At 40.7% G+C, this 19179-nt stretch overlaps 2 protein-coding genes across 2 annotated transcripts; one reads left to right on the forward strand and one right to left on the reverse strand.

The window, feature by feature from the left end:
- Nucleotides 1–1051: 1051 nt before the first annotated feature.
- On the forward strand, nucleotides 1052–2476 carry IL17D (interleukin 17D). The gene is made up of 3 exons (XM_009581287.1): nucleotides 1052–1072; nucleotides 2003–2073; nucleotides 2140–2476. Exons 1-3 carry the CDS (start codon nucleotides 1052–1054, stop codon nucleotides 2474–2476), a joined length of 429 nt encoding a protein of 142 aa, XP_009579582.1.
- Nucleotides 2477–9709: 7233 nt separating this feature from the next.
- N6AMT2 (N-6 adenine-specific DNA methyltransferase 2 (putative)) lies at nucleotides 9710–14857 on the reverse strand. The gene is made up of 4 exons (XM_009581266.1): nucleotides 14701–14857; nucleotides 13703–13785; nucleotides 12760–13040; nucleotides 9710–10264 (listed from the first exon to the last, which is right to left on the reverse strand). The coding sequence occupies exons 1-4, from the start codon at nucleotides 14854–14856 to the stop codon at nucleotides 10137–10139; spliced, it is 648 nt and encodes a 215-aa protein (XP_009579561.1). The 5' UTR covers nucleotide 14857; the 3' UTR covers nucleotides 9710–10136.
- Between the last annotated feature and the right edge of the window lie 4322 nt (nucleotides 14858–19179).

Raw genomic sequence — 19179 nt, forward strand, 5'->3', positions numbered from 1 at the left:
CCCTGGGAAACAATTTAGGAATCATTTTAAATCTATTGAGGTTTTCAAACTCGGTTATTTTGAAACTGCTGTGGGAAGGGGGGCATTGTATGCTCAGTAGTTTCTATCATCCCATAAATAATTCTATTGACGACAGGTATTTCATGTATTCATTTTTCTTATGTAATTGGCCCACTTCATCTAGTCTGTGGTGATCCTGTCCTGATCCCAAATAGAGGATGGCTTAAAACCCAGTGCAAGAAGTTTTACTGATTTTGCAGCACTTCACATCGCAGTAAACATTACAGGCTTGAACATTCTCTCTCATATAAAATCTTTGACTGCTACTCAGTTTTTTAGCCTCAGCTGCTGTAATTTCCTGGCCAAACATGGGAAATGATTGATTTAGTTTGCAAGAAAAAAATGCTCCGCTTCACTGTTAAGAAAACTTACCAAGTAAAGAGGTGGTGAAATGCTGCAAACAGAGCATCTGGGCAGGCTGGGGAACGCCTCTCAGGGTTTTTAAGAACAGGCTGGGCAAACACATCCGAGTTTGCCTGACAGAGGCATTTGGACTAGGTGACCTCCCAACATCTCTTCACGCTCTCTGTGTGCCAGTAACAGCTTGTAGGATACTTCTGCTGTGCACCATGCGTAGGCCTAATCGACTACTGTGTGAAAGTAGGAGCAGGGGGAAAGGGCAGAAAAGGGTTTTCTGTTAGCTGACAGGTGGGTAAGTGCTGCTGATAACACACTCGGGGTCAGCATCCTCCCAAAGAGGGGACGGGCTCTGCGGGAGGAGCACCGAGAGGCGGCTGGCGGTGCTTCTGGGCTGAACGCTTCTCCAGCCAGAAAGCCATCATCCCTCTCCAGCTGGACAGCGCGACCAGTGCTGAAGCATGGCTAGTTTTGTAACAGTGTGAGAGCAGAAGGTGATCTGGAGGAAGCTTACAGGTACAAAGAGGACAGCTGGCATAGGAGCTAAACGTATTAAAAAATCCTCTTTTTCTGGAGGTGGAAACATTGTTCTAGAATAATGACACACAGTTGTATTAATGTACAAGTTACAGCCATGCCCAGCAATTATTTCCAGGTAAAGAAAAAAAAGCAGGTAAAGAACAAAGCAACAAATACATCACCATCACAATAAGCAGCGTAGCTACACACTCCAGTATATGTACTCTGCTGTATACTTAGTCTTTTATTTCAAAAAACAAGCAGACTTCATCAGCTTTCACCCTCTTTGCTAAAAACAATGGTCAGCCAGGATCTGTATGACTTGAGATCATAGTATCACATCTTTGTTTCTACGTCCAACAACATCCAGAGAGGAATGTTGGAACTTGGACTTTGTTGGTCCAAGCTGTACTTAGGTTACAACCTTTCCAGCTCTTGCTAATCAGGAATTTCCAGAGACAGGGCATTAATAAGCAAAAACAAAGGGTCAGATAACAAACTGTAAGATAAGAAAAAATAGAGGCTATATTCTTGAAGCTTTGGGGCAATGCTTTACTTCAAAATGTAGCCGGAGAGGGCAGAAAAAACATTAACTTTGCAGTTTATCTCAGTGTGGGGCATGCAAATGTTACTCTTCTCTGGTTAGAGGAAGGGCCAGTGGAGGTGAATTAGAGAAATAAATCCAGACTTCTGCTGTCAAGAGGAAGGCACCTTTATAACCCCAAGCATACTAGTGAGCAAAAACTATTGCAGACATAACAGTACAATTTAATTTTATTTAAATTATAAAATTTTAAAACATCATGGCATAGCTTCAACAATAATAATGTTAACAAGGATTTGTACCAATTTTTGAAGAACTCAAGGCAGATCGAAAGTTTGGAAATGTCCAGGTGTCCCTTTTAATGCTTTATTTCCCATCCAGTCCAAAATGCAAAACTTATTCTGCTTAAACCCCTGAATCTCACATTTTAGAAAGCCAGTCACTTCATACTTCAGTGTGCACTGTAGGACCTGATCAGTTGTATAAATTGTTCATGTTTTTCCTTCACACTTTACAAATAAGAAGCCAGACAGCAACAGCTACACCTATTTTTCCTGGCAAAGAAAACAAAAACATTATATAAATGTTTACAGGCAAATCACATTATAATAATGTTTTCCAGATGAATACATCTATTTTTAGAGATACTAATGAATCTTTATTAATTGCTTCCCCTATAGAATTTCGTATGATCCCACAAGATATCCTAAATACATTCCTGAAGCATACTGTCTGTGCAAAGGCTGCCTCATGGGGATCTTTGGCGAGGAAAATTTTCACTTCCGCAGCACCCCTGTGTACATGCCAACAGTCATCCTCCGTCGCACGTCGGCGTGTGCTGGGGGCCGTTACGTCTACACAGAAGATTACGTCACTATCCCAGTGGGCTGCACTTGTGTACCTGAGCAAGAAAAAGAGGCCGAAAGTGTAAATTCCAGCATAGATAAGCAAGAAATGAAGTTGCTGGTAAGCCAGAACAAGCCGTCATCAGAATGAAGAACGTGTAAAGAGTCGTGTTACAGTATTGGCTTCACATCATCATTTCGCCACCTCAGGAAAGTGCACAACAGCAGCAAACACATTGACTTACCCTCTCTTTCTACTTACAGTTATTTCAGTTATAAGATGGAAAGTTTTGTCCAGTTGCTCAGATCATTAGAGATGAGAATTCATATTAAGAACTTCTTTAGTTCATGTAAGTATTTGTTACAAATTCCAAAATAGCTTTTTTCTTCTTAGAGCAGAACATTTTATCCTTGCTTATTCACAGTAAATGTTAGAAGATGATGCAACTGTAAGACATGCTAGCTATTACTATAGCAGACTACTGGTTGTAGATATTTTTAAGGAATCTCTTATACTCTACTTTTAAATACTCTTATATAAAAATCACATAGCTGCTGTACATGTGCCAAATCAGCAGTTAAAAGGATAATTCTCAGGCTGGGAGAGCCTTCCTTTATATTGCATATCTCAATTCCAAGCAGTGTTCGTGGCTGTTACATCTTTGGCTATTTATACCTTCAGTAAGGAAACCTTTACTGAGTTTGAGTCATTCATGACACAATATTCTATGAGTTTGCTATTTTTAAACTTGCCAAATTGCTAAGAGTACAAAAGTGTTGAGAAAAAGCATGCTAAAATATTGTAAAACTGCAGTGGACTTTTCTGATGTGGACTAAGTGTAATTACACAGAAAATATCAATTAGAAAAACACAGTTTGGGGCCCAAGAATTCTGTATTAGATTTCATTCATCATTAACTGCTTAACTGTTTCTTGTGAAAAGCCAAAGGCCAAAACCTTTTTCATGTTGGGAGAGGAAATTCCCCATTAAAAAAAAAAGTATGAAGGATAGGCTTCATCTCAGGTACACTGCAGATGAGTAAACAGGCTAGGTCTTAACTTCTAGAGGTCACTGAGGTGAGTCCCAGCCAATCCAGACTTGTTAAATCCAACTGATTATACAGTTAGTGTTACTCATTTTTTCCTATGCTACACGTAACAGACGATCACCTGCAAAAAGATGCTAGTCTTCCATCTTTGCAGCTTTACAGGAACTGGATGGCAAGCCCTAACCAGAAACCCTAGGTGTGCAAAAACCTGCATTTCCAGAACAAGAGACTGAAGGTTGAGTCAGTCTGGTAATTGAGAATGAGGAATAACCAGGCATACCTTGCATGACTAACTCCTCAGAGGGCAACAATCACCAAAGTTCTGCACAGCAGAGAATATCTTTTACAGTTGAAGGATCATGACTGCAATATCATTACAAAAAAGAATAAACAACATATGCAGCAATGAATTTGCTACATCAAGAATCTCAAAATTTGGCTTAATTCATAGCAAGGAAGGTCTCTATGCTACACAAACACACGCTCCTTTGGAGTGTCATTGGATGAAGAATGGAAAGACTATGAGCTAAACAGAATTAACAAGTTAAATAGAGAATGAAAATCATATGACAGCTCCTTGTCTTGGTGCATAATTATTGACTGTGCTTTTTATGACTCAGTCTAGTATAACAGTATTTTTATAGTGCAATCTGTGTAGCTTCTTACAAGGCCTAAAACAACTTTGAGAACTCCAGAAACCAATAAAAGATTCCCATCACAATGTCAGATTGAAGTTTATAACCGCCTTTCTTGTGCAGATGCTTTTCCACAATTCTTCTTGTTTTCTGATCTGTGTTTCCTCAAATTGTGATGCTTCTATCTCAAGGGGATTCTCAAAGAAGGGTTCAAAGAAGGTCATAAAGTGTTTATACTACTCAGAGAACAGCTAATTGCCTAGCTGCTGCCAGCAATTAAAGGTAGTTACCTGTTCCCTGGAGAATGTAAACACTTGTAGCAATTACAGCCACTTTTCCTTCCTCCTAATGTGGAAGAACTTCTCACCCTGAGAAGAGGGAAGTGGTAATCAAAAACAGAGGGACTCAAAAGGGAAGCAGACCTGCAAAACTGGAGAAACACTGCATTAAGATGATGCTTCATCAGTCTAAGATCTTACGGTTTCACTATTAAATCGTGGGGTTTTTTCTCCACACACACACACTTCAGACAGGGTGAAGTTGTACCTTCAGACTCCACAGCATAGAAAGTCTTCACAGTAAAAGGCAGTAAAAAACCCCAAGAACAACAAAAAAATCCCAAGCCATATAGCCCTTAACATTTAGTAAATACCCAGAAGGGCTACCAGCTAAAGCTTTGGCTGAACACTGCCCTCAAGCAAAACTCATCTATCTGCCCACACACTTTTGTTATACAAATTTGTCTGCCACACATTAGTTACGGATTTATTTGCATGATGTGGAGAAAAAAATCTCACTTTTTCTTGCAACTCTCTTGTCCTGCACCATAAATTATGGAGTCAGTTTGAGGTTTTCAAGTAACTAGAGAATGTTCTGGGAATTCCTGGGAGCTGCAGGCTAAGATCAGGTAAATGGAACACAATCGGTTTCGCCAATACAGAAAAACAGATGCTTTAGGTTACATATAGCTTCAGGAATTGGATGACTGAAAGGAAAGTGTTAGAGAACTGCGAAACCTCAATGGATCAATAGATTATGTATGTTGGCGACCTCCTTCTCGTCATACTGCAACAAGTGCAGAAAGCTTCCTATCGTTACAGGCAACCTCATGTTATCTTACTCAGAAGTCCATTTTCCTTTTTTAATCCTCACCCTCTTCTGTGACAGACTTTTTAGCTGAGCCAATTTGCTTCCCGATCCAGCTTTCCAGTTAGGTGTCTCCTAAAAGCTATGTTTATGTTTTAGCGTGAGCAACTGTTTGATAATAATTTGTTACTGAACAACTGTTTGTTAATACTTAACATCAAGAACTATTAGCTACACAAACATTTGTTAACCTTCAAAATACCTTCCATATATAAACCCTCTCCACATTAGTCATGTGGAAAAGGTTGAGTATTAAATGTAGTTTGTGTTTGTTTGGAATTTTTTTTTTTAAAGAGATCATCACATCATGGATTTGTATCAGTTTCACTTCAACTGTGGTGTGACATTTTCCAGCTTCTAGCCCTCTGGTTACAGCTGCTGCTGCCTTGCCTTTAATTTGCATGGGGGAGGGAGGGTTCATTGGAGTTGCTTCAAGGCTCACAAACTGTTGACACAAGGCAGACATGAAATGCCTCATTGAACCAACTCCAGGCCCAATAAATGCAAACAATTCAAAGCTGAAACTATCTGGCAGCTGCAGCTGATTTGAGAAAATTTTTGTTGCGCCAGGAAAATCTTTTCCTTCAATGAGTTTGTCCCTGGAATACATTAGGAGCCACAAAATAGAGAACAATATCCTTGGTAAAGAGATTATTTTCTTCTCTGTAGTATCACTTAAGATAGGTTGGAAAATTCGTATCATTCAGGAAGGCTGAGAAAAGCCCGAGATGCTAGTTTTTGGTTTTACTAGCCAGTCATTACATGAAGGTGTTTGGCTGAATAGGTGGAGGTCTACAGCTGCAAGTCAACATGAAATCGCATGGGGAACATGAACATGAAAGCAGCAAGGGGAAGAGGGAAGAAGCCTATGATGTGCTCAGAAAGTATAAACACCCATTAATCTCGCTGGGATTAGGGAACAGCCATAACTACGTGGACTAGGGCACACGAGGGAGGTCTAGTCAATCGTACATGTTTTGCTGAGTAGTGGCATGAGCTGCCATTTGTTTTTGCTGTACTCCCATCTAAGGAGGCTGCGGAACGTGAGTAGCCCCAGAGCAGCAGCACAGCTCTGACACCGGCTGACGACAGGCCTCTGCAACCCAAACCCAGCTGCCCTGTTTCCCACCGGACTGCATGGCACTGGGGCTGCGCCGTGCAGGTGACCAAGGGAGAGTGACAAAACCAGCCATCGGAGAGATTTCCCGCTTGCTCTGGTACAGAGGGGCATGGGCGGAGGGGTGAAGGCAATTGCGTGGTACAGAGACGGGCTAACTGTGCAACATCGAGCTGAGGGCAACACCACTTCTAATGGGAAGTGCAGATTAGATCTTAATGGAAGCAGTACCTTGGATTTCATGCGACAGCATTTCTAGAAATGTTTCATTTGTCATCTGGGGTCAGGTGCAGGCAGCCGCAGTATATTCTCTTCCACCTACAGCCATCAGCCTGTGCACAAGACCCCAGGTTTCCTCTGCCAAGTGTCACATTCATACCGGCAGCAGGGCATCGATATGCCCTGCTGCTGCACAGTGCCTGTTACTGCAGCCAAGAGGCTGTAGCACATACGACTCTGCAGTCATAAATGCCACTGAAAAGTAGCATGGTGGTAACACTTCACCACAGTCTGTTCCAATAGCAAGTCCACCCATGAGACATCCACAATAGGGAAAGCCAATCACTACTTGACACCGATGTTTTTTTTTCATAACCCTATTACAGAAAAAAAAAGAGATTTTGCTTTCACATAATATTTCTTAAAGTTACTGCGATGGCACAAAGTACAAATTCACTACGAATTTTTGAGACTTGCAGCCTTGTCAGAAGCACAGCTACAAAAATAGTTTACCTCCTATCATTGATGAAGGCTGTGAATGCTACTAGTCAAGCTCTGCTTGGGCAGCTGCCTGCGCTCACCAGCCTTTTAAGAGGGAAGCTGGCGGACAACGGGCTGCTCTGTTGAGTGCATCTACACAGATTTATGTGTACCCTCATTTTCATAATCGTGCATCTTCACAGTGCCTCTTTTCAAAGCCGTCTGACCTACATGTGAGAAGTAGCAGTTATTTTCTTGGTGAACTGAATTTCTTGGTACGACTGAATGGTGTACTTTTATTTTTTTTAAGAAAGGTCTGAGGAAGTTAGCAAAGTTGTCTTTTAATTATGATGTAGAGAGCCCAACAGCACACATTTACCCAAATGCAGCGGACAGCTGAAGGGATTAATAGCAAAGCAGCAACATAGGTGAAGCTTGTATTTGAACAGCACGTTCTAATTCAGGTGGGTGGTGGGGGAAGAACATCATCCCTTCTGGCAATCATACGTGTCCCACTTGAAGCCTCTACATAGTTAAAAATAAAGTTTCAGGACAACTTCATTGTCTCCATCTGCTTGGTGTGCAAAACATTGAGGTAATAAACATGAAACATTTAGAATTGTGAAGTATACATTTGTGCCAATACCTATGCATTTAACATTCTGGTCTGCTTTATTTTGAAACTGGCCACATAAAGGTAATGGCGTAGCCTCCTGGAAAACAGCTGAACCCACCTGTATGTCACCTGTGGGCAGTCATTTTCAGGGGGGATTCTGGCTTTATTGGGCTTAGCAGCAAGGAGGGCTTCTGGTTTGGAAGGCAAAACTGTATCAGCCGTGGGCTCACACAGGCTGTCAGAAGAGCCCGGTCTCCATTCTCCCTGCGAGCTCTTCCTCCGCTGCACTTCTCTCGTTTTGGCAATACCTGTTACCCGTCTGAGGGAAACCAAGGTGCGTGAAAGAGGAAGAAAACTGCTATCATGAAACTCAGGAACACTGTATGGGGGAAGAGGGGGGAGGAAGCAGCAGATACAAAATGTGAGCAGGGAAAAGCCTTAGGAAATGAACAGATCTCTTGGAAAATGGGAAAGAGAGCAACAGTGGCTTGGACGGGTATTTATAGACCAGTGTTGTATCCAGCTCAGGAAGCACAATTCTCTGAGCACTGAGAGGATTATATTCCACCTACGTTATCCCTGCTCATTTTTTTACTCCACCAGATGGGAAAATCTGCATCTAAACAGCAGAAATGCACAGAATCATGAGTATTATCTCCACCTTATTAAAAGTCTTGTCTCACAAGCTTCCTTAGGTTCATCCCCACCACAAAATAAATTTAATATTTCATTTTAGGTGCTTCATTTTGTAGATGCAGCATTTCTGTTAGCCTTTTACACAATCCCAATATATAAGTATGGCATATAAAGGTAAGTACTTATGTTTTGTATAGATTAATTATAGCTGATAAAACCGTTGAGTGCCTTGGAATTCATGAACCAGCTTTCACCCAAAAATACATTAGTAGTGTAGTCAAAAGGTTAGTCAAAACTGGCTTTAAAAATTCCAAGTTACCAAAAATCTCTAGTATCCCAAAGCAAAGTTTTTCTAATATATCATCTATTTTGATTGAAACTGATAGAAATATACCCCAAAGCCTGTATCTAAAATTTAACATTTGTCTATTAGAAGCAGTGGGAGTTTATCAATACATTATGTTTTACTTCAGTGGCCTTGTAAGATTCAACAATTTCTAAGACGCTTCTATTCTACTGCTTTGCTGCTGTCTGTGGAACAGGAGGCAAAGATAAAACTGGGCAACTGGAAAAAAGGGACTGTTCTTGTAACTACAAACTTGACATACCTGTAAATCACCTTTAGCTTGATATTGAAATCTACTAAAAAGCAGGGACTATATTTAATCAGATCCATTATGAGTCAAGATTTAAGGAAGTAACATGTATGGGTTACATTACTACAGAAGTATTTCATAACCAACAGTAAAAGTAACTCAAAGTGAGAACCCATGAACACACTCTGAAGCACTAAGGCAAGGATGTGTTGCAACTTTATTTAGTAAATTACTTCGTATTCTAGGTGATTTGGCCTGACTAACATATAGGATTCTTAATGTGGGTAAAGCTTTCTCTAATGGGGAAATCCTTATTATGCTTTTTTCAAGGAGACATCAGGTTTATACCACCTCTGGAGGTTAGCTTAACTAGTAAATAGAACAGCCTAGTTGCGTGGTTTTTTAAAAGCTCATGACTTTCTGTTGCACTAACACATAAACATTGCAAAATAAATGCACCGTACTTCTGCAAAGAGATGTTTAACAACTTTTACATTACTTTTTCTCTAGTGCAGCATACATACATACACAAGTTTATATGGTGGTAAGTGACGACAAAATAGATCTTATCTTTTACAAAAAGAAAGTCTGGGTTTGTGACCAGGCTTTAGAGAAAAGGTGAAATAATAACCACAAGTTTTTAAAAAGCCAGTCTGGCAACAACAGTGGATAGTAGGTCTTATCCTACTTGGCAACTGGTAGGTAGTTCTGATTATTATTAAAAGCAACTGGAGAGGCCTCCCCCAGAAGCAGACCCATTTTCTCTTCTAGTTATCCTTTATAAAAACATCAGCCAGCTGGGTAATGAATCTGAAAACACATGACACGTTCAGAACACACCCTCAATCCTTTTACCAAGGGAGCATCTCTCAAGACTGAAAGACGACTGCTATTCCTGCTTTTTCAACCATCCACTAGCTACCAAGTCACCAGTTCTGATGCAGTGACAATTCTGATGTCTGTGAGGCAAGCACCTATGTGTTGTTATAAGCCAACCAGCTAAAATTACTGCAGAGAGATCACTGAAGAGTCCTTGAATGGTGAAAACTACCAGTTAGAATGAAACTCTAACAGAGAAGTTCCCATTATCCAGCACCTGCATTGTTTGGTCCCCATTTACCTAACAGGTAAGATACAAAACACAGTAACTGCAAATGCTTACATGTTTAAAAGAGAGAGGCTATCACACCGTGTTGATTAAAGCTAGCCCAGAAAACAGTACTTGGAGCTGAATATTTCAGCATTGAGAAACGTGGAGTCACTGATAAAAAACAGAAAGGAGCTTGACTGAAAAAGTTGTAGATCTTCTTATGAGAATCAGTCCAGTCCAGAAGCATAGTTCACGTAACATCGAAATTCATTGGCTAAATTTCGTGAGTGTTTTGGAATAAACTTGCATATCTTCACACCAAGATGCTTTGCTGCCTGTTCTTCCATGATTGCACCTGCAGCAAAAATAATTAGTATTCGATGAGAAAACCAGTAACAGAATGTTTGGGCTTTTTTAATAGCTCCTCCCAAATGCATAAGTAGAGAGCCTGCTTTTTTCAAGGAAGCAAGGCTTAAAGCCGCTACACTGTCAGCCCTCTGTAACAACTGAATCTATTGGGAAATGTAAAATAAATCTGAAAGAATTGGAAGACCCTCCAAGGAAATGAATGTCCGAGAAGTTTCATAAAAACAGGTAGAGGGTAAGATCAGTGCCTCTCTTATAGAAAACAGAAACTTCCACTCAATCTTCTTGCTACATGCCAAAGAAATTACATGGTAGGGAGCCATGGGAAATGCAAACAGATTACATATACTCTTGCACTTAAATAAACTGCAGTGCGATATTTACAGCTACACACTGAGCAATCACTTCCTTGAGCAGTACTTCTCAAACTTTGTAAAGTGAGGGATCACCTACCCATTTTAGGGAAAAAAATTCTGAGAACCATCCTTGTGCATGACTGCTATGTGCAATTAAACAAAGAAGTAGGCTTTCTATGGCCATATATTATTTTAATTTTTCTTTATTTTGCCTGCTTGGTTGACTTCCCTCAAATTGTATGATAGAGGGGTTTTGTCCTTTGGTTTTTTTGTAAAAGTTTCCTGGATGTCTTCAGATGTCTTGTAATAAGATTACAGTTTAAGAAACACCATGACTACGGCAGATACTCACAGCTTCTTAAACCAACAAGTGCATCTTCATAAAGCAGGACCTGCAAGTACAGTTGGTAAGTTCATAGAACCATAGAATCATAGAATAGTTTGGATTGGAAGGGACCTCTAAAGGTCATCTAGTCCAACTCCCCTGCAATGGGCAGGGACATCTTCAACTAGATCAGGTTGCTCAGAGCCCCGTCCAACCTGACCTTGAATGTTTCCAGGGATGGGGCATCTACCACCTCTCTGGGCAACCTGTGCCAGTGTTTCACCACCCTCATCCTAAAAAATTCCTTCCTTTTATCTAATCTAAATCTACCCTCTTTTAGTTTAAAACCTTTCATCCCTGTCCTGTCGCAACAGGCCCCGCTAAAAAGTTTGTCCCCATCTTTCTTATAAACCCACTTTAAGCACTGCAAGGCCGCAATAAGGTCTGCCTGGAGCCTTCTCTTCTCCAGGCTGAACAACCCCAACCCTCTCAGCCTTTCCTCATAGGAGTGGCGTTCCAGCCCTCTGGTCATTTTTGTGGCCCTCCTCTGGACCCGCCCCAACAGGTCCATGTCCTTCCTGTGCTGAGGGCTCCAGAGCTGGACGCAGGACTCCAGGTGGGGTCTCACCAGAGCAGAGTAGAGGGACAGAACCACCTCCCTCAACCTGCTGGCCACTCTTCTTCTGATGCAGCCCAGGATACGATTGGCCTTCTGGGCTGGCAGCACACATCGTCGTCCATCAGTACCAAGTCTTTCTCAGCAGGGCTGCTCTCAATCCCTTCATCCCCCAGCCTGTATTGATACCAGGGGTTGCCCCGACCCAGGTGCAGGACCTTGCACTTGCCCCTGTTGAACCTCATGAGGTTCACATGGGCCCACTTCTCGAGGTTGTCCGGGTCCCTCTGGATGGCATCCTGTCCCTCAGGTGTGTCGACCGCAAACTTGGTGAGGGCGCACTCGATCCCACTGTCTATGTCACTGATAAACAGTACCGGTCCCAATATGGACCCCTGCGGGACACCACTCATCACAGATCTCCATCTGGACATTGAGCCGTTGACCACTACCCTCTGGGTAACCAGTTTCACTGCTCTTATCACTTGGTTTTTAATTCCTCCTGCTGTATTTCAGTGCCTAGATCTCTTTACTTGAATCACAGTGGCAGAATCCCCTCGTACATTCATTCACATTACAATTCCTATGTTTACCAGTAAAGACAGGTAAAATGAAAAAAAAAAAAAAAGTTGACTTTGTTCTTCTTTTCAAGACTTGGCTAAAATCATCCCCCTTTACTCAGCAAACGCCATTCCGATCTATTTGTCATTCTTTCTATTTAGATCACCTTAGATGCTAAGTAGTATCTGGAAGCTGAAATCCTGCAGCTACTGACATGTTTAAAAAATCACAAATTCATAAGGTTATTGAGTAAGACACTAACAATAAGTTGCACCTATGTTTGTCATACCCAGACTTCAATCATTGCAATTATAGAGAGTGGCCCTTTTACAAGAAAAAAATACTTCTGGAACTTTGCAGGATGATCTTATAATTCTTCAAAAATTTAGTAAAACTCGTAATGCCATGTGAAAAAAGTACTGACTTCAGCTATTAAAAAACACATGCCTTCAGTTTAAAATAAAGGTTGAACTAAAGTATTCCAATAAAAAGCTTAGGATACATATTCCTCCTTGAATTAATGATAAATTACTATTATTGAGTTAGTATTTTTCTCACTTAAGTAAGTCTGTCTTTGAGAAAGAAAAAGATGCTTAATGGTGACCTAATATTTTTATTAATTATACCTGTGCAAAGCAGAATCTTTCCTTTTGTTAAGTATTTGATGGTCTTTGCCGTTTTTTGAAGACATTCCTCAGACAGATAGGGTGGATCTGCTATTACGATGTCAAAACTGTGTGGCAGGAGATTTTCAGGTAAGTTCAACGGGTGATTGTAATCATAGAAGACAAATTCTTCTCCATATACGGAAAACCTTCTGTCGTACTCCAGTATACACACTGAAAAATCTTTACCATCCTGTTCTTTCAGTTTCTGGTACACACTTGGTGCACTAACACATGCTATCCTGAAAAAGAGACAGTAACTTAAGAGTATTAATTTAAAAGGCAAACAACAACAAAAAAACCCCTTTGGAAAACATTTGGGAAACATTGGGAAAACATTTTAAACATCAGTCACAAAAATGTAAGCTATTCTTCCTCCATTCTAACAAATAATTACTTTAATAACAGAGTTTTAAATATTAAAGCCATTACCTATTCAACCTCCATGCTGCACAAAGACCTTAAGCTTAGCTACAGAGAAAATCTTGTTTCAGAACAGCAAGGAAATATACTTGAAAACTTAAAGTTAAAAATGACTCCTTACAGAAATAGGAAGAAAACCAAGTTTTTCCATCTGTTCTATAGAAACATTATATGAAAACAGAGAAAAGAATTACAAGTCATTAATATGCTCTGGAGCTCTTTGTATTTCTCAAAAAACAAAAACATTCATAGTAAACTTTTACAAGGCAGAGCCTACAACATTCAGTGAAAAGCTAAATGGTAAGATCAGTATGAACTACTAATTAAATAAATAACAGCAAAGCGTTTCTGCAATATCTCAATTGAACAAAGATGAAGTACAATGAGTAATGAATTAAACTGCATGCTCTGTCTACATAGTAGAACCGAAATACTTACAGAAAAGACATGTTAAATCTATAACGTAATTATTAAAACCTACCTGCCGCCTTTTCCAGCTGCCACAACTGCTTCATTAGCCAGGCATGATGCAGTTTCATTGCTGTACCAAAACTGGCTCAGTTGCTGAGAAAGATAACGCACAATTATAAACAACATCAAATCTTCTGGCTGTGCTATGTACTGTTAGGTGTGGTGAGTCATATTTCAAGAAAACCAAAATCCATAGCAACTTCTCGGTTCACAAACTGTAAAGCTGGAAATGTGACTATTCTCCTGTCAGTCTTTTTACTTCTGTTATCCAGCGACACGCAGCAGGTAGCTTACACTGTGTATTTCCAAAGCATTTACTGCAGTATCAGGAAAACCAAGTAATGCAAAATCACTGACAAGGTTAGTTCAAATCCAATGTGCAGATGCACAATATTTATGTGCGCTTAAATTGAGTTACTTCAGTGGAAAAGGAAAAAGGAACTTGAAAAGTGACAGTATAGAAGGAAATAAAGGATAAAAGTACTAAAACAGAAGAGATCAGAAAAAGAAGGAGTGAAAAAAAAAAACCAACCCAGAGACAAATCAAAAATCAGTCTGTCAGAAGAAAAAAAAGCAGCAAAGCACCCATCCACAAAACCAAAGAAATAAAATACTGAAAGAAATATGATGTGAAAGGAAAGATCGCTTCATCTTGTTACACTGTGTTTGTCTCAAACTCAGGAAAGAATCTTTACCACCTTCACATGCCAGGCTGGAGTTAAAATTTCCAGGAGGGATAGATGCTTCTGTTGGCAGCTTGATTCCCTCTCCGTGTAATTTCAGTTTGTACCCCCCACGCACATGTAGAACAGACAACTATACCCAGATTTAATATTGAAGCAAATATCTCTGCAGTGTTACTGTCCATGAATAGTTTGATTTTGCTACTCTAGGAACATCTTGAGCGTTCCCCTTCTTAATTTCATTTCATTATCCATCCACAAAAGAAACTTGGTAAAGGCTACTCCTCTAACTGTGCTTCATTAACTGAAGTTTATAGTTTCTTACCCAGTCTTCTTCTATTGAGCCAATGGAATATTGATTAAACCCTTGGGAGGTCTTCATGCCCTCTCTCTCCTGCTGTTCCAAATAGAACTCCTGGAGGGCAGCCAACGTATGGGATGAAAGCTGGGGAATGTCATCATCATCATCATCATCATCCATTTTTCTAGATGTCAACCAGAGGGGAAAAAAAAAAAATCAATTAAATTAACCCTTTTCAATAGTGAACACTTTTAATAACAGCATAGTCTCCTGAGGTAAAACAACCTCCATTGACAATGCAGACTTAGTCTAACAGCTGACTAGGAAAACCTCCTAACGAGAGAAAACATATTCCCTCTACTTAGGAGCTCTTAAACCAGTGAGAGGCAGATTGGAAATAACATGTCTCCAGAGAGAATTCAGGAACAGCAGCAACACTGTTCCCTTTCTATACAACACAGATTTGGCTTGTACTCTCACAGAGAAGTTGTCATTACAGTTCTTGATTTCCTGAATCTGTACACCTTTTTTGTATCAGCCTGCAGAAAAAAACCCTTTAGTGGATTTGGCAAATCCTATAGAAATTATTCCATTCCCTCCTAGAAATAACGATAGCTACTGGTTATTCCTTCCCATGTTCAAAAGTCACACAATTCTGACTCAAAATGAAGTAAACTAGCATTCTAGGATCAGCATCACCTGGCTTTAACTTCCATGCCGTAAAAAGATTCCTCTGAATGCCAGAAACCTTCTGCTAACAAAAGCTGGCAAGAAGCTCAAGATGTTTTTCTAGGATAACACTACTCGACCAAAAGTTTGTGTATTTATTTTGTGCGTAAGAATATGGACATAACTCGTATCAAAAAAGACATGGTATAGACTAATGGAAGAGTACAGCCATTTTCAGAAAGCTCTTGAACTGGGTTACGCTGCACAGTATCACTTAACCCTGCTCACCCCAGGCACTGAGCAGCAGCTGCCCAGCGGGAAAGCTGCGGCATCAGTGTCCTTCCCAGGAGAGACAGTGCCACCTCCTGGAATGATGGGGACGAAAACAGGAATCCCCCATGTGAAAAGTACTGAAGAAAACTGGAAAAGATTCTTCTCTTAAGAAACCCATTTTCTCTGCATCTGATCTAAGAACTAGTACATGAGCAATGACTTTAACAGAACTTGGAAATGGGCGTGCGCCTGCGTTTGTGCAGAAGCCACCGACAGAACCGCGTGCCGTCTGAACTGCGTGCAACTTCAAAAGTTAAGTGTAATTTGAAGTATAGCTGCTCTCGGTTTTTCTTCTCCCCATTCCCTGCGTTACGACAAGAACTCCAGAATTCGCGGTCTCCCCCCCTTCCACCCTTCCCTCCATGCTGCTCGCCCTAGCAGAGCTTTCAAGACATTTCCTAAAACACAGCTTCTCCCTGCTTGCTGGAAAAATGGTACCATTAACCTGCCACTGTGAGAGAACTCATCAGTATTCACTAGAGCAATTACTCTGCCATTCCACTGACACAGTACGTGCCTACATGTGACAAGAGTAAAGTGCTTGGCTTTTCCAGAGTATCGTTCAGTGACGTGCTGGCTTCTCAGGCTGGGTTGGCCAAATAGGGAATCGTTCAGAGCCTGAAGACCCCCCGTGCCATTAGCCTCACACAAGAGAAGAATTCTGGAGTCAAGCTACCTAGTAAAACCAAAATCACTAATTTTGTCCCTAGTTTTTTGTTGAATAAAACATAAACGCTTTAAAATTATTCATACTATTAAATTATATATTATTTGAAGTATTTACTATAAAAATGGCTTGCAAGTTCACACAGATAACAGTTTCTAGCAACAATGCTCTAACAATACGCAATGCTACAATCCATTTTAGGCCCTATACAAGAACTTTTTTCGTTAGGACACATGTTAGAAGTTTAAAATCACTCCTCATCTCACAACTTTATTTTTTATTAAGTGCATCATACATGTAGTAATCTGGTTTGCTATTATCGCCTAGTCAAGGACACATCTATGCTTTGACACTAAGAAACTGAAACAGATGCAAACTTGCAGTTCTTAAGTCAAAAGTTGAAATTTTGATTTTATGTTCGGTGAGCCCATACAGGCATTTGCAAGGACTAAATCCATGCCCATGAAATGAAACCCTCACAGATAAAATTGCTGATGAAGCATTACCCGTTGTTTCAGTAGATAAAAAGACATACAGCCATAGACGTCTTTCTTCTATAAATATTGTTTTAGTTGATTTTTTAATAGTCTTCCTCTCAGTTTGTAAATTAAAGCCTTAGGAACCAAGCAGTGAGGTTGCAAGGAGAGGTAACTCGGAACATATGGTAGAAATATTATGTACATCTATTAAGAACACCTTCAAAATTTAAGATATTTTTCTGAACATACATATATTGTCTACATATACTGACTTAGGTCATTAGCATGAAGAGATTTTCATGCTTGAGAACTACATCAGGAAACTATTAAAGTAAGTGAGTTTATGTGAACAAGACTTGTAAATTCCTTTGGCTTCAAGAGAGAAAGTTCTACTGTTTGAAAGCCCCTCTATACCCCTCCCAGAAAGTTCATGGCTCTCAAGTCCAGAAACAACCCTGAAAGTTTTGGGAGAGGATGACAGGAAGCAAAGAAACCCACGGTGCCTCTGGCGCTTAGGGAACCTTTAAACTCTATTAACTGCCAAGGCCCCTGAGCGAGCCCTGAGGCTCCAGCTGGCCCATCCGCGCCTGCCCCAGGCCCTGGGTCCCTCCACCAGCAGCCTGCGCTCTGTCCTCACGCAGACTCTCTGCGAGAGCCACACGGGGGGACGGGGTTGCATTTTAAGAATGCCCTGGGATTCAGAGTGTTCATAACACACACAGTGCTGATACAGCCATATTACCTAAATTAAACCCTTGTATTAATAGGAATACAAGTTTTAAAACTAGCAACGTGGCAAATCTTCTTTACTACTAATTCTTAGCTTAAGTGTTGCATTTGCACCGAATTAAAAAGCAAAACAATAAAGAAATCAGATCTCCAAGAATAGCTCAAGAACACTGCATACTGCAGAATTTGGAAAAGTAAGACTTATGGTGAAGTCAAAGTTCATCTAAAGGAAAGCAGGAAAAAAGGGTGTAAGCTCCCACAGACACAGTGGAACATGAACAGGCAGGGTTGTGTTCATAGGGTAAAATGGCAAATGCTACTTGCCTCTAAAGGGCCAGATCTACCCATAAACCAGGAAAAGTGAGGTGACTACAACCACACCACACGGCCTACAGCTCACACAGGTAGGATGAAGGGGGTGGAGGTGCCTGCAGACTCCTTCGTCCCTTCCCCTCTGCTCAGCTCAATCTCTCTCTTATTAGCTGATGAACGGTCCAGGTAAATGTCATCACTACAGAATGAAAGCTCTTCAAAGAAAACAAGAAATAACTGAAAAGAGAGAATACCAAGTGAAAATAGTAGCACAGGAGAGTCCAAGGCCTTGTCTACACACGAATACTGTACCTATTTAACATTAGTTTCCAGCTGCCATGCATGAAAACTCTAACTTTATATAGCCAAATTCTGAAGTGGAGAAAAAAATAACCCAAGGAACACTACGGAAGAATTAACTCACTCAAAAATTCCTACAGTCTTTGTCCCCTGAACATTTGGTCCACCTGTAATTATGAAGTTATGATCATCTGGAAACCAGTACTCTTTGAGATAGAGTGTGGCTTCTATGCCCAAATGTAACTGTGTGCCCCTATCCAGAGAAGTTTGGAAACTTGCAGTCACCAGGTCAGCTGAGGCCAGTGTCCCGTGTGTCCTTGCACCATTGCTCACCCCATAAAGACAGAAAATGTAGCTTGCTCCAGAGGTCAGATCCTTCTAGATCCACAGCACTACACGAGAGGAAGCTCCTCCTCTGTGGGAGAAGGCAGGCAGGAGGTGGGATCCATATTTACAAAGCCACCTCAAAAAATACTCTCATTGTAAAGCACAGAACAGCTTCTTTAGAATAGATTTATCAATAGATTGCACTGAAGATAACAGACTAACATTTCTCTGCCAAAGAGGCAGCGTCAACCTAACTCCTGTCTGTAAGTCAGGCCTCCCCAAACGCCCACCCAACTTGGAAATACCATTTGGTAAGTGTACAAGCAGAAGGACACGCTGCTGGTCTGCCAGTTTCCAATGCTCATTCTTTTATGGTACCCTAAAGATGTCATCTCATTGTAATAAAATGTCCCTTAGCTGAAGGGGAAAGGAAAGACTACTGAAAGGCCAAGGAACAGGAATACAACTGGAAAGCCACCCTGTTCATCGCTGGGAGTGGGGAGGAAAAGAATGGTGTTAGCCCCTTAGATCTTTTACCAAGAATATAAAAAGCACATGTGCAACTTCAGAAAATATTTTATTCTAGAGTAACTTGGATCTAAAGACAGATAGCATGAAACGGAGCTAAATGTAGTTGTCTGTATTCTTCCCAAGCCACCCAACGCAGTGACAAACTTTGAGACAATT

The sequence above is a fragment of the Fulmarus glacialis genome, unplaced genomic scaffold (genome assembly GCF_000690835.1).
Source record: "Fulmarus glacialis isolate BGI_N327 unplaced genomic scaffold, ASM69083v1 scaffold42100, whole genome shotgun sequence".
Classification (NCBI taxonomy): domain Eukaryota; kingdom Metazoa; phylum Chordata; class Aves; order Procellariiformes; family Procellariidae; genus Fulmarus; species Fulmarus glacialis.

Bases quoted from the DNA above. Each gene is read 5' to 3' on its own strand.
- IL17D (XM_009581287.1), top strand. From the start codon at position 1,052: ATGCCCAGCAATTATTTCCAG. The intron at 1,073-2,002 runs GTAAAGAAAAAA...TTTACAAATAAG, and splicing joins TGCCCAGCAATTATTTCCAG to AAGCCAGACAGCAACAGCTA. The intron at 2,074-2,139 runs GCAAATCACATT...CTAATGAATCTT, and splicing joins CATTATATAAATGTTTACAG to TATTAATTGCTTCCCCTATA.
- N6AMT2 (XM_009581266.1), bottom strand. From the start codon at position 14,856: ATGGATGATGATGATGATGATGATGACATTCCCCAGCTTTCATCCCAT. The intron at 13,786-14,700 runs GTAAGAAACTAT...TATCTTTCTCAG, and splicing joins GCTCAATAGAAGAAGACTGG to CAACTGAGCCAGTTTTGGTA. The intron at 13,041-13,702 runs GTAGGTTTTAAT...TCTCTTTTTCAG, and splicing joins GCAGCTGGAAAAGGCGGCAG to GATAGCATGTGTTAGTGCAC.